The sequence below is a fragment of the Schistocerca piceifrons genome, chromosome 5 (assembly GCF_021461385.2).
Source record: "Schistocerca piceifrons isolate TAMUIC-IGC-003096 chromosome 5, iqSchPice1.1, whole genome shotgun sequence".
NCBI lineage: Eukaryota > Metazoa > Arthropoda > Insecta > Orthoptera > Acrididae > Schistocerca > Schistocerca piceifrons.
The window spans coordinates 519,383,984-519,397,475 of NC_060142.1; the positions used below are offsets into that span (position 1 = coordinate 519,383,984).

General features: G+C 39.0%; 1 protein-coding gene across 1 annotated transcript in view; it reads right to left on the reverse strand.

The window, feature by feature from the left end:
• The window catches only part of LOC124798208 (putative phosphoenolpyruvate synthase), a 293,711-nt gene that overhangs the window by 114,213 nt on the left and 166,006 nt on the right, over positions 1–13,492 (reverse strand). Inside the window, exons 17-18 of the mRNA XM_047261511.1 lie at positions 5,591–5,746; positions 1,030–1,161 (exon numbers count right to left, since the gene is read on the reverse strand). Of these exons, the coding sequence (XP_047117467.1) occupies positions 1,030–1,161; positions 5,591–5,746 (288 nt within the window). The remainder of the gene's footprint in view (positions 1–1,029; positions 1,162–5,590; positions 5,747–13,492) is intronic.

A 13,492-nucleotide genomic window follows, 5' to 3' on the forward strand; every position in this document is an offset into this window, starting at 1 on the left:
GTCATATAGGAAATATTTCAAATAACTGATGATTATGATAGAATCAAGCAAAATATATCTGTAATTGTATGGTCTTTGATAAATGAAACCTGATTATGACCTTAGGAGACCAACTGAAGATCACAATACAAGAAATAGACGTTTAACTGATTAGATTAGATTAGATTAGATTAGATTAATACTAGTTCCATGGATCATGAATACGATATTTCGTAATGATGTGGAACAAGTCGAATCATCTTATTCTAGACTGACAAAGATTCACTATAGTTACAGGTATTAAAGTCTTCTCTACAACAGTAGATTATCTTGAAGTGCATGCACAGAGGAGCCGGCCAGTGTGGCCGAGTGGTTCTAGGCGCTTCAGTCTGGAACCGTGTGACCGCTATGGCCACAGGTTCGAATCCTGCCTTGGGCATGGATGTGTGTGATGTCCTTAGGTTAGTTATGTTTAAATAGTTCTAAGTTCTAGGGGAATGATGACCTCAGATGTTAAGTTCCATAGTGCTCAGAGCCATTTGAACTGTTTTTGCATGCACAGAGGGAAAGTAATATGAACTTAACCTTTTAAAATGGCAAGAAAGTAAATCATATTAAACAGCATTGCAATTCTCGGACTGCACAAATACCGGGCAGTTTTTCTGATGTTTACAGAGTTTGTCTGAAGGAAAACACATAGTTAAATGAAATGACTTTAAATTTAAGAAACTGCACAGAAACTGAGGGTCAAATCTTCTGCTTTCTGCATGTACACATTGTATTTGTTATATCTGCCAAGTTAAAACAATGCTTATTGAAATTCTGTATAAGAGTGATCCCAAATAAAGGAAAATATTGAAATATATTTCATATATATCAGAGTGTTTATGATAAGAAATAATGAATAAGACTTCAGAGATTTTAAAACACATTTGTAAAATGGTGAGTAAGCTAAAATAGGTAAAAAGTCTGTGAGTATAAAGAGTCTTCAGTAGGCTAAGTTACATATTTCACTTGTTTTAAATATGTTATAAATGACCATTACAGTACCTCTTGAAGAACAAACGCATCATTTCGGATCTTGTTATAGAGTTCCAAGGTATTAAGGTGTTTGGCTTTAAGTTTAAATTCATCCTGGAGTTTGAGTGCCTTCTTTAATTCCCATTTATTGAAAGCCACACGCTGTCAGAGTAAATGAAAAATCATAAATAATATTTTACTAAAAACATAAGTATGTATAGAGGTCACAATGCAAACAATTTTTCACAGCAATAAAACTGCTTCTAAATTTCACACACATCATATTTATAATCTTAATTTTATCAAGAAGGAAGGATAAAAAAAATCTAGTCCCTTTTATTATGTATCAATGAATAGATAAGAACATCATTACAATACACAGAAATTTATGATAAAACAAGCACCTATTCAACTTTATACTGCAACACATTTAGAGCAGTGTCTGCAAAAACAGGACAAAAAATGTTCATAAATGAATATCATGCAATTTCTATTAAAATGGAGTTGCATTCCTTAATAAAAAAAACCTGTCCTATAAGTCTGCAAACAATCACTGTTATAATAACCTGTACTCCTTTTAGGCTGAGTTACACTATATGAACAATTACACAAAATTAGTTCATTATTCCCTCCATTACATTTTTATCAGCCTTGGGTCAAACAAACATTATCATAAACAGTTTCAACATTCTAGGCAGTCATCACCAGATTATCTGATTATTTTACATAGTACCTCTTCAAAGTATAGATGTACAGGCCAATGGAGGAGCTTACAAAATTATGAGTGCCTCTCCTAGCCTGTATAGCCACACTTTGATGAGGCTTTGGTAATGTATTCAATACATCTGATGCTGGCTTGTTCAAATGTCAAAACTAGTTATGATACCATTTCTGTGATCCAAAGCTAAAAAACACAATTAGAGAATTTAGTTTACAAGTGAGTCATTGTGTTCTCCTACAGCACTATGCCCAGTCAGTGTTAGGTTGTTATTACCTTAAGAATACAGTGTGCTAGCTTCATGTAAACAGTACATCGATCTCTTCTCCTCAAACTGATTAATTCTGAAAACTAGTTTATGAGTAAAAAATGTAAAGTTCATTCATAGAAGACATCGACTATTAAGAAAGCCACAAACTTATTTTTATAAGCTATTAAGGTATTTATTTGTTGTGCAGGCAGTTGAATAAAACATTTTTATTCTAGAAGTTATAACTCTCTGTGTAATTTTGTGTCATAGAATCAGAATTCAAATAAAGTTTGTACCTCAATGACATTAATTAATCTGAAAAAAAGTTGTATGTTAAACATCTTCAATGAATATATGCAAAAATAAGTGATTGTAATACCCAGAATGGGTTGCAATGTGTTACATACAAATTCTTCATGGCTTTCTGCCAATAAAATCAATAGAAGGAATGTTGAGGCTGTAAAGGACTGAGGATCAAATGCACTAGATCCTGGTTTCTGATCAAAGAGCTGTTACACGTACATGAGAATGACAGTAAAGGTTCCAGTACCATGGCTCATTCCTGAACAACTACCCTGTACCATTCTCAATACTTCACTACAAAAGCCATATACATATGAAAGACTCAGATGCTAGACAAACTTGTTCCAGAATTCAGACTATCAATATTTTTTTTTTTTTAAAAAAAAAAAAAAGCAAATACAACTGAAAATTGATACAAGGATAGGAAAAAGGAGGTTAAGTAAGCATGTATCACCAAATATTATGCAGTTAAACAATAAAATAAATGAACTTGCTCAGATAAACTATTGTCCAAAAATCATATTGTGATAACATGTATTTTTTAAGATAATTTGGCAACTGGAACAGGAAGGCTGAATACACATGCATGTAAATTGGCATCTAGTTATTGCTTGTCAGGTATGGAGAGACGAGGATACACCATTTACATTAAGAAGGAATGCAAATACACACATTAAAAAAAATTTGCATCATCCCAGTTCCCAGAACTCATGAAGATAGATGTTGACTGTGGATATTATATCACAGTCACAATCCCTTTGACTGTTCAGGGATGTCACTAAACCTCCCAAGGATGTGTGTGTGTGAAATCTTATGGGACTTAACTGCTAAGGTCATCAGTCCCTAAGCTTACACACTACTTAACCTAAATTATCCTAAGGACAAACACACACACCCATGCCCGAGGGAGGACTTGAACCTCCGCCAGGACCAGCCACACAGTCCATGACTGCAGCACCTTAGACCGCTCTGCTAATCCCGCACGGCCCCAAGGATGTAAACAACCATGCATGAGCAGCACCTAATAGACGGAGGGGGTCTGACAGATGATCAGTTCAAGACATTCCACCAGGAAGGAGGTACACGGCTCATGTTTTCTGTAGTTCAACCTTGCCTAGATGGTCAATACTGTGTTTTGATCGCGTCCGCATTGTTACTTTGTGCCATGAAGGGCTCTCAACTAGTGAAGTGTCCAGGTGTCTCGGAGTGAACCAAAGTGATTTTGTTGAGACATGGAGGATATACAGACAGACAGGAACTGTCTATGACATGCCTTGCTCAGGCGGCCCAAGGGATACTACCGCAGTGTATGACTGCTACCTACAGATTATGGTTCAGAGGAACACTGACAGCAACATCACCATGTTGAATAACGCTTTTTGTGCAGCCGCAGGATGTCGTGTTATGACTCAAACTGTGTGCAATAAGCTAAATGATGCACAACTTCACTCCCGACGTCCATGGCGAGGTCCATCTTTGCAACCACAACACCATGCAGTGCGGTACAGATGGGCCCAACAACATGCTGAACAGACCGCTCAGGATTGGCATCACATTCTCTTCACCGATGAGTGTCGCATATACCTTCAACCACACAACTGTCAGAGACATGTTTGGAGGCAACCCGGTCAGGATGAACACCTTAGACACACTGTCCAGTGAGTGCAGCAAGGTGGAGGTTCCCTGATATTTTGGGGCGGCATTATGTGGGGCCGACATACGCCTCTTGTGGTAATGGGAGGTGCCATAACGTCTGTACGATATGTGTATGCTATCCTCCGACCGATAGTGCAACCATTGCGGCAGCATATTGGTGAGGCATTCATGTTAATGGACAACAGTTCATGCTCCCTTCATCACATCTTGCTAATGCTTCCTTTAGGATAGCGACATTGCTCGAATAGAGTGGCCAGCATGTTCTCCATGCATAAACCTATTGAACGTGCCTGGAATAGATTGAAAAGGGCTGTTTATGGACGATGTAAGCCACTAACCTCTCTGAGGGATCTAAGCTGAATCACCATTGAGAAGTGGGACTATCTGGACCAACAGTGCCTTGATGAACTTGTGGATAGTATGCCACAATTAATACAGGCATGCATCAATGCAAGAGGATGTACTATTGGTTATTAAAGGTACTGGTGTGTACAGCAACCTGGACCATCACCTCTGACACCTCTGGAGGTCTTGCTGTATGGTTGTACAACATGCAATGTGTGATTTTCATGAGCAATAAAAAGGGCAGAAATTATGTTTATGTTGATCTCTATTTTAATTTTCTGGATAGGTTCTGGAACTCTCGGAACCAAGGTTATGCAAAACTTATTTTGATACGTGTATATTGTTGTTGTTTTGTAGTTATGTCATCTTCAGTCAGAAGATTGATTTGATGGTCTTCATGCTAGTCTAACCTATACAGGTCTCTTCACCTCTGCATAACTATTACAACTCACATGCATTTGAATCTCCTTACTGTAGTCAAGCCTTGGTCTCCCACTCCAATTTTTTAGGCCTGCCACCCTTTTTCCGTCTATTACCAAATTAACAATTCCCATGGCCACTGTCTCCGACTGCTGTAGCTGGACTAAGTTGTAACTGTGCCTGATAGGATCAGCAGTCTGGTGGTGGAGGTAATGAGGTGGCATGGTGTGGGGAGGAGGGAATAAGAAGGTGGAGTGGGAAAAATGTTTTGCTGTTTATGGAGCACACAAGAACATGGTGGGGATGTGGTAGATTTGGTAGGGCTGCAAGATGATTGTTATGTGTTTTGGGGTGGGGGGTTGGGGGGTGGGTGTGGAAAAGCAGGGAAAGGGGAAAACAACTGGTTGCTTTGGTGGAATAGAAGGCTATGTTGTGCTGGAGTAGGAGCAGAGAAGTGAATAGGTAAGTGGAGGACAGGGACTAGCAAAGGTTGAGGCCAGGGGGGTTACAGAAAAGTAGGTGTATCTTTCACAAAGCTATTTTACATGTAAGTCAGTTAGACACTTCTCTTTCAAAGATTTCTGCTACACAGTTCAATATGCAGATATATTTAACTCATATTTTCATCACTAAACACTTAAATTATTGACTCCTTGTGGATTATTTGGTTGTTAGAAAATATGTTCACCGTCACATTCAAATGAAAGTGCAATTTGCAGCACAAAAAAATTAAGAGTTTAATATCAACAGAAAATCTGTAAAGCAAAGGGTAAATAAGATCATTCTACCAATAACACCATGTCACTCACTTTTTCTAAGCCTAAAGTTTCCTGAAAAGTATGATTCCCAAACACTAAAAAGTGGGAATTAGAGTCCATCAGAATTATTAGTTTACTTACCTTAATATAATCATAAAGTCTTGTAATATTTGGTGTTCCATGTCTCTCTTTTGCAATTCTGTGCATTTGAGGTGTTATGATGCTGTGTCCAAACACAGCTAGTTCAGTAGCTTTATTTGCAATGCTGATGTCAGCCTCTGGTTCCCGTAATATCACCTTGAACATCATAAGTTCAGTCAAATTATTTATCATGACCTCATGAGACAGACGACACAAACAGAGGAATACAAACAATGAAGTTTCTAATTCCCTTCTTATTGAGGTAATGTTAAATGCAAATCTTAATTCTATCTTTCCTTTCAATTAAGTAACTGACACTTGACAATGGTACTAGTTTGAAAGAAAATATGCAATAGTGCTTTGTCTCCGAGCCAAGAACCAAGCCTTCAGATGATTTTGGAAACATGACTCTATTGGTTTAAACTTTATTTCATTCTATACTGTGTTGTGTGTGAGTGTGATCACAAGATGGAAAGAAGGTTGCAGCTCAATGTCTCACCAACATCAGGATCATTAGACACAAGAAAAAACTCTCACAGCTAGGGATATTACTCAAGTATCTCTTTCAGCATAATGCATATGCTCATATTTTCTTTCAGAGTAGTTGCATTATCCACTGTCAGTTACTTCCTTGCAAAAGGTTGTGGTCAAAAATTGTGTGTAAGTGTCTTTTAATTGTGCCTGTCTGCAACTTAGCACGTCATCTTTATGGTAAGTAGCAATCTATCTTTTTCTGCATTGTTGTCTGTATACAACAGATTACAGTAAAGTGAAATACCTGACATGCATATCCTTCTGCACTTTCTCAATCATAAGTTGACATTCCAGAATGAGATTTTCAGTCTGCAGCGGAGAGTGCGCTGATGTGAAACTCCCTGGCAGATTAAAACTGTGTGCCCGATCGAGACTCGAATGCGGGACCTTTGCCTTTCGCGGGCAAGTGCTCTACCACCTGAGCTACCCAAGCACGACTCACGCCCTGGGGCAAAAGGCAAAGGTCCTGAGTTTGAGTCTCGGCCCGGCACACAGTTTTAATCTGCCAGGAAGTTTCACATCAGCGCACACTCCACTGCAGACTGAAAATCTCATTCTGGAAACATCCCCTAGGCTGTGGCTAAGCCATGTCTCCACAATATCCTTTCTTTCAGGAGTGCTAGTTCTGTAAGGTTTGCAGGAGAGTTTCTGTAAAGTTCGGAAGGTAGGAGACGAGGTACTGGCAGAAGTAAAGCTGTGAGGATGGGGTGTGAGTCGTGCTTGGGTAGCTCAGGTGGTAGAGCACTTGCCCGCGAAAGGCAAAGATCCCAAGTTCAAGTCTCGGTGCGGCATACAGTTTTAATCTGCCAGGAAGTTTCAGAAGTTGATGTTAATAATGCTTTTGAAATTAATTAAATGCACAAGAATGAAATGAATGGATTAATGTAGGTGAAATCAGGGGTTTAATTGATCCATTTCATTTTAGTGCATTTAATTCATTTCCTATATGTTCCATGTGGCAGATCCATGGTACTCCATCCTTCAGAAATTACCATGGAAATATCAGTGACAAAGAAAATTTGAGGCATATGGAGGCATGCTCAGATAACTTAAGGTGATTGCTTGTGAAAAGAAAGAAATATGGGTTTGAGCTGTGGTGTGGCACACATTTTTAACTGTAAAGATGCATGCAATGTAATAGTTCTGTTTATAAAATCTCTATGAGGGCAAAGACTTTCTGAATTTTCTGTATAGATTTATAAGAGCTTAATTATTTTTTGTTAATTGACCTTCTAAATGGTCTGATACTTTATTGTTGTAGCAAACTATCCACAATAGTGAGATACATGATAAACCAAAGGTATACAGGAAAAGAATAATTTTCACACAGATTTGGAGGTATGCTTTTAATGTGCAAGTATATATTATTATAAAATGACAAACTGTAAATGCATTCAAAAGGATAATTGTGTGGCAGCACTAACCACTTGTACGTGCTGAGATGCTGTTCCACCAGGGTCTGATTTATTTAAGAAGGAAGAAATGTTTGTGTCAAACATTTTGTTTCACAATATTTGTGTTGTTATAGAGAATTGTCAAAATGACTAGGTCACAATCTATATTTCATGAATTTGTAGTAGTACAAAACAAAAAACATAGAAGTTGGATGAAGGCCATTTGGAAGAGCAAGGCATGCCGACGTTAAAACCATCACAAAAACTGTAAAATGCTTCATAGTATAACAGTTGGGAACACTGATATATTTCCCTCTTAGTTCAATGTAAAATATGAATCATCAAATAAACTGACTCAGACATCATAGCTGCCTTTGTGAAATTATCATTCTGTAATTAGTACTTAGGAACTTGATGCAGATATGTCTCAGTAATATTCTTCTTCTTCAACTACTTTCATATTTAATATAACTAATTAATAACTATGTTAACTATGTAAAGCTTGTTAGTAATTAGAGCCTTGCAACTTTCTTGATTTACTACTTTCACTCAAATGTAAACATGTATCACTGACAATGTGGATATGATCTTTAGTTATCAAATGTCATACTTGATGCATGCACAGAAAGAAATAAGAGTACAGTATGATAGGGATTCGATAGGAATTATTATAGTAAGTAACGTGTTTGTAACACGCGGAGTGAATTCATACTTTATCAACTGGTTTCATATAACATTCTCATTTTGGTGACTTGCTACATTGTTTTACACAGATGATGAGAAATCTTGTTTTATTCTGTGTATGACATGAAATATGTAAATGTGGTTGAGACTAAAACAATGCTCTCTTAAGAGGGGTAATAAGCACTGATACACATTTTAATGAGGTATGAAGTAGTAAAACCAAAGGAAGGCTTTTGAAATTCTTGAGAATAAAAAAGTATTCCACAATTTCATCGGTTTCTTAGCTGTTTATGCTGTTACAGCAGTTACTTTTGGCACTACAGACAAAATTGGGATTATAAATAAATACATTCCATAAAACATTATCACTTCTGAAGAACTTGTGGCACATGACAGAAAATCAATGTAGCAGTACTGAAAGCAGAGAGGTTCCAATGCAGCAAAGTACAGTTGTGTTTCTGACATCTCTGTTTGTTTACTCTTACTTCCTAGTTTTATTAGAATGTAATTTTTATGGACAGAATATTCTTGCTATTTCAGATAAGTTATAAATGCTAATAATTAATATAGCAATTTAATATTCTGCTTGGGTTTTTTATAGTGCGTTAACACCAGTGGTGACCCCAGTTTTCTGAACACAGAACCAGTTTTATGAATGCAGTACCCACTGGACTCGCATTTGGGAGAACGACGGTTCAATCCCACGTCCAGCCATCCTGATTTAGGTTTTCTGTGATTTCCGTAAATCACTCCAGGCAAATGCTGGGATGGTTCCTTTGAAAAGGTATGGCTGACTTCCTTCCCCATCCTTCCCTAATCCAATGAGACCGATGACCGCGCTGTTTGGTCTCTTCCCCCAAAACAACCCAACAACCCAATACAGTACCAGTTTTTAATGAACCTGAAATGCACCCATGTAAATCAAGTTTACAGTGGAAGACAAGAATTTACTGACAGATACAAGATAGCAGGAAGGAGGAAACAGCGCGATGCACTAGTTGAGATTTCATCCACACTGTTTTGTATCAGCAGGGAATCAGTCACAGCTTTGATCTCACGATTGGCCAACTGCCACAGAATCCAAAAAATTGGTTCACGCATGTGGAAGCAAATTTTCTGCAGACAAAGTTCACCTACATGTTCAGCCAACTTGATCAAATCTGCCCATTTTTGGTGGAAGTTATCACTGTGATTCCACCAACTTCCCTTTGTTACTCACACTTGAAATCAGCACTGATGCACCATGTTTCTGGATTAGCAGAACAACAAATTCTCCAGTTATTTTATCATGAAGAAATGCCTTTGTTCTGACTAGGAACACAAGGAAACAAAAAAGAGGCACAATTTATTGTGCCACAGAGTGACATCAACAAAAATACAGTGAAAGAAACAGATAGGAACAACAAACAGACTGTTAGAAAGTGAGCTTTCAGCCAACTAGGCCTTCAGTAGCCAGAGAGTGTGGTAATTTGTGTATGAGTTGCATTTTCATGAGTGTGTGTGTGTGTGTGTGTGTGTGTGTGTGTGTGTGTGTGTGTGTGTGTGTGTGTGTGTGTGTGTGTTTTGTCTATTTTGATGCAGGCCTAGTTGGATGAAAGCTCACCTTCCGACAGTCTTTATATTGTGCCTGTCTGTGACTCAGAATTCCACTTTATGGTAGCAACTGTCCTTTTCAAAATATTGTTGCATTCCATCCTGGATTTTCCATTGTAGGATACAGTGAAAATAGTTCACATGTCTGACCCACATTTAACAAGCGAAGGCCCGGGGGCCATTGCATGCTATCCACGTCAGGTGTTACTGATGTAGAGCTGTGTGCACCCAGCACAAATGGTGATGGCAGCTGGTGTCCAGCCAGTCCCTCGAGGGTGCTTAGGATAGCTGTGAGCACACAGTATGCTTGGTGTGGTGGCCTGACTTACATCCACTGTGCGCACTAGGTGTAGTAACCCTGAAACCAGGGTGCAAGGCGAGCGTTCCAAGGAGAATATCTTAGACGAAATCAGGGTGTAAGGCAAGACTTCCAAGAAGAATATCTTAGACAGGATCTTGACACACACACACACACACACACACACAGAGAGAGAGAGAGAGAGAGAGAGAGAGAGAGAGAGAGAGAGAGAGAGAGAGATAGAGAGATAGAGAGAGAGAGAGATAGAGAGAGAGAGAGAGAGAGAGTGGTCAACAGCAACAGACGAAAATTTGTGTTGGACTGGGGATTTTAAAGTAGACCTCCCACTTAAGATGAACAGTTGCCTTAACTGCCTCAGCTATCGGAGCATGCTTTCCATCTGACCCAAATTCCCAATCTGTTGCACACTACTAGCATAGCATCAGCTACCCACCAACTACTCACTCACTGTTTTGGATTCCTGCAAGAGACTGGGCTTGTGTGTGTATCCACACTGAAACAAAGGATCTTTGAGAATTACACACACACACACACATGCACTAAAGTGCCAAAGAAACTGGTATAGGCATGCATATTCAAATACAGAGATATGTAAACAGGCAGAACACGGCACTGTAGTCGGCAATGCCTATATAAGACAACAAGTGTTTTGCATAGTTGTTAGATTAGTTACTGCTGCTACAATGGCAGGTTATCAAGATTTAAGTGAGTTTGAATGTGGTGTTATAGTCAGCACACATGTGATGGGACACAGCATCTCTGAGGTAGCGATAAAATAGGGATTTTCCCATATGACCATTTCATGAGTATACAGTGAATATCAGGAATCCAGTAAAATATCAAATCTCTGTGGCCAGAAAAAGATCCTGCAAGAACAGGATCAACAATGACTGAAGAGAATCGTTCAACGTGACAAAAATGCAACCCTTCCAAAAATTGCTGCGCATTTCAATGCTGGCCCATCAGCAAGTGTCAACATGCGAATCATTCAATGAAACATCATCAATATGGGCTTCCAGAGCTGAAGGCCAACTCATGTACCCTTGATGACTATGTGAGACAAAGCTTTATACCTCGTCTAGGCACATCAACACTGACACTGGACTGTTGATGACTGGAAACATTTTGCCGGCTTGGACAAGTTTTGTTACAAATTGTATAGAGTGGATGGATGTGTACGGGTATGGAGTAACCTCAAGAATCCCTGCATAATAACAGGGGACTGTTCAAGCTGATGGAGACACTGTAATGGTGTTGGGCACATGCAGTTGGAGTGACATGGGACTATATATATATATATATATATATATATATATATAATGGAAGGAAACATTCCACGTGGGAAAAATTATATATAAAAACAAAGATGAGGTGACTTACCGAACAAAAGCGCTGGCAGGTCGATAGACACACAAACACACACACAAATTTCAAGCTTTCGCAACAAACTGTTGCCTCATCAGGAAAGAGGGAAGGAGAGGGGAAGACGAAAGGAAGTGGGTTTTAAGGGAGAGGGTAAGGAGTCATTCCAATCCCGGGAGCGGAAAGACTTACCTTAGGGGGAAAAAAGGACAGGTATACACTCGCACACACGCACATATCCATCCACACATACAGACACAAGCAGACATATTTAAAGTCTTTATTGTCCATGTTTCACTTCGATACATGGCTACATTCCATACCAATACTTTCAGAAAACACTTCCTTGCACTTAAATTTGATTTAATTTGACTATGTTCCATCATCCCAATTTTTCTTTTTTTGTGTTTATCTGATATCCTCATTTCAAGACACTGTCCATTCTGTTCAGCTGGTCTTTCAAGTCCTTTGCTGTCTCTGACAGAACTACAATGTCACTGGCAAAGCTTAAGCTTTTAATTTCTTTGTCCCCGTCCCTGCCTTTCACACTTAAATTTCTATGCCAAATTTTTATTTTGTTTCTTTTATTGCCTCTTAATATACAGATTGATAACATCAGGGATAGGCTACAATCCTGTCTGACTCCCTTCTACTACTGCTACTACTACTACTCAATAACTGCTTCCCTTTAATGTAGCTTGACTCTTATAACTGCCATCTGGTTTCTGTACAAATTGTAGATAAAGATGGGCTAAAATGGGAAACCAAGAGCTTATGGCCAGTAATTAGATGAAATTTTGCACCACACCAGAACACTTGAATTTCTTTTTTAAGGCATAGACAGTGGCAAGTCTTTCCATCTGAGAATAATTTTGATGAGCCAAGTTGAATGTTTTTGAAATAAAGCAATCTTAATGGCGATGGGCCAGGACCACCTCCACCCCATATTCAGCTGTGTCTGTGACCATGACTGCACGCTTCCAAGGTTTAAATTTTGCCGGACATGGTGCGGAGTGAAGACTATCCTTAAGCTGCAGAGAGCAAGCTCACAGGCTGCAGACCAAACAAAAGATGCATGAGATGAGCAATAGTACTGCTCTGGGAATACCAGAAGTTCTCATAGATGAGATGGCCAGTGCAAAGCCATAATAGTGCACACCCTGCTGGAAATTTCATGATCCAAATAAACTACGGAGGGCTACAAAAAGTGAGACTTAGTGAGATTATGTTTCAACCCCACAACCTGTAGAATAGTAGACAAAGAATGGAGAATACATAGGTGATCCTCCATGGTAGCACCTGTCATGACAATATTATCAAGACAGTTAATGCAATTTGGGGCAACTCTCATAATCAGTTCTAAAAAATTGTTGCAAGTTGGCATGCTCAACAGTGGCCCCAAACATGAGCCACTGACACTGATAGAGATCAAAAACTGTATTAATCACAAGCAACTGGTTTGATGCCTCGACCATCGGAATCTGAAAGTTGGCTTTGGCCAAGTTGATTTTCAAAAAGTATTGACCTGCATCCTAGTTTGTAAGTAACTCCTCCGGGCAAGGCAGAGGGTAAGCGCCTATGACTTTCTGTGCATTAGTAGTGACCTTGAAGTAGCCACAGAGTTGAAGCTGACCAGACAACTTCTTTACAAGCAATAAAGGGATAGACAAATCACTTGAGGAAATTGGTGTAATAACTCCCAGTGACGTCAAGCAACCCAGCTTCACCTTAACCTGATTGTGTAAAGCTACTGGCACCGGTTATAATCAAAAAATTTAGAACAGGCAGAGGTTTTTAGGGTGATGTGTGCTGTGAAATCGTTCCACATCATATCCCTGGAACAAACAGATCTGGAAACTCAGAACAGCCAGCAGTACAATTCATGAAAATACACTTGGTCTGACACTAGATGCCCTGTATCCATAACAGAAGAAACAAAAGTAGCAAAGACATCTAATGCAAACAGTTTTTCTGTACTCACATCATTAACCACCAAGTTCAAAAAGGAATGGGAAG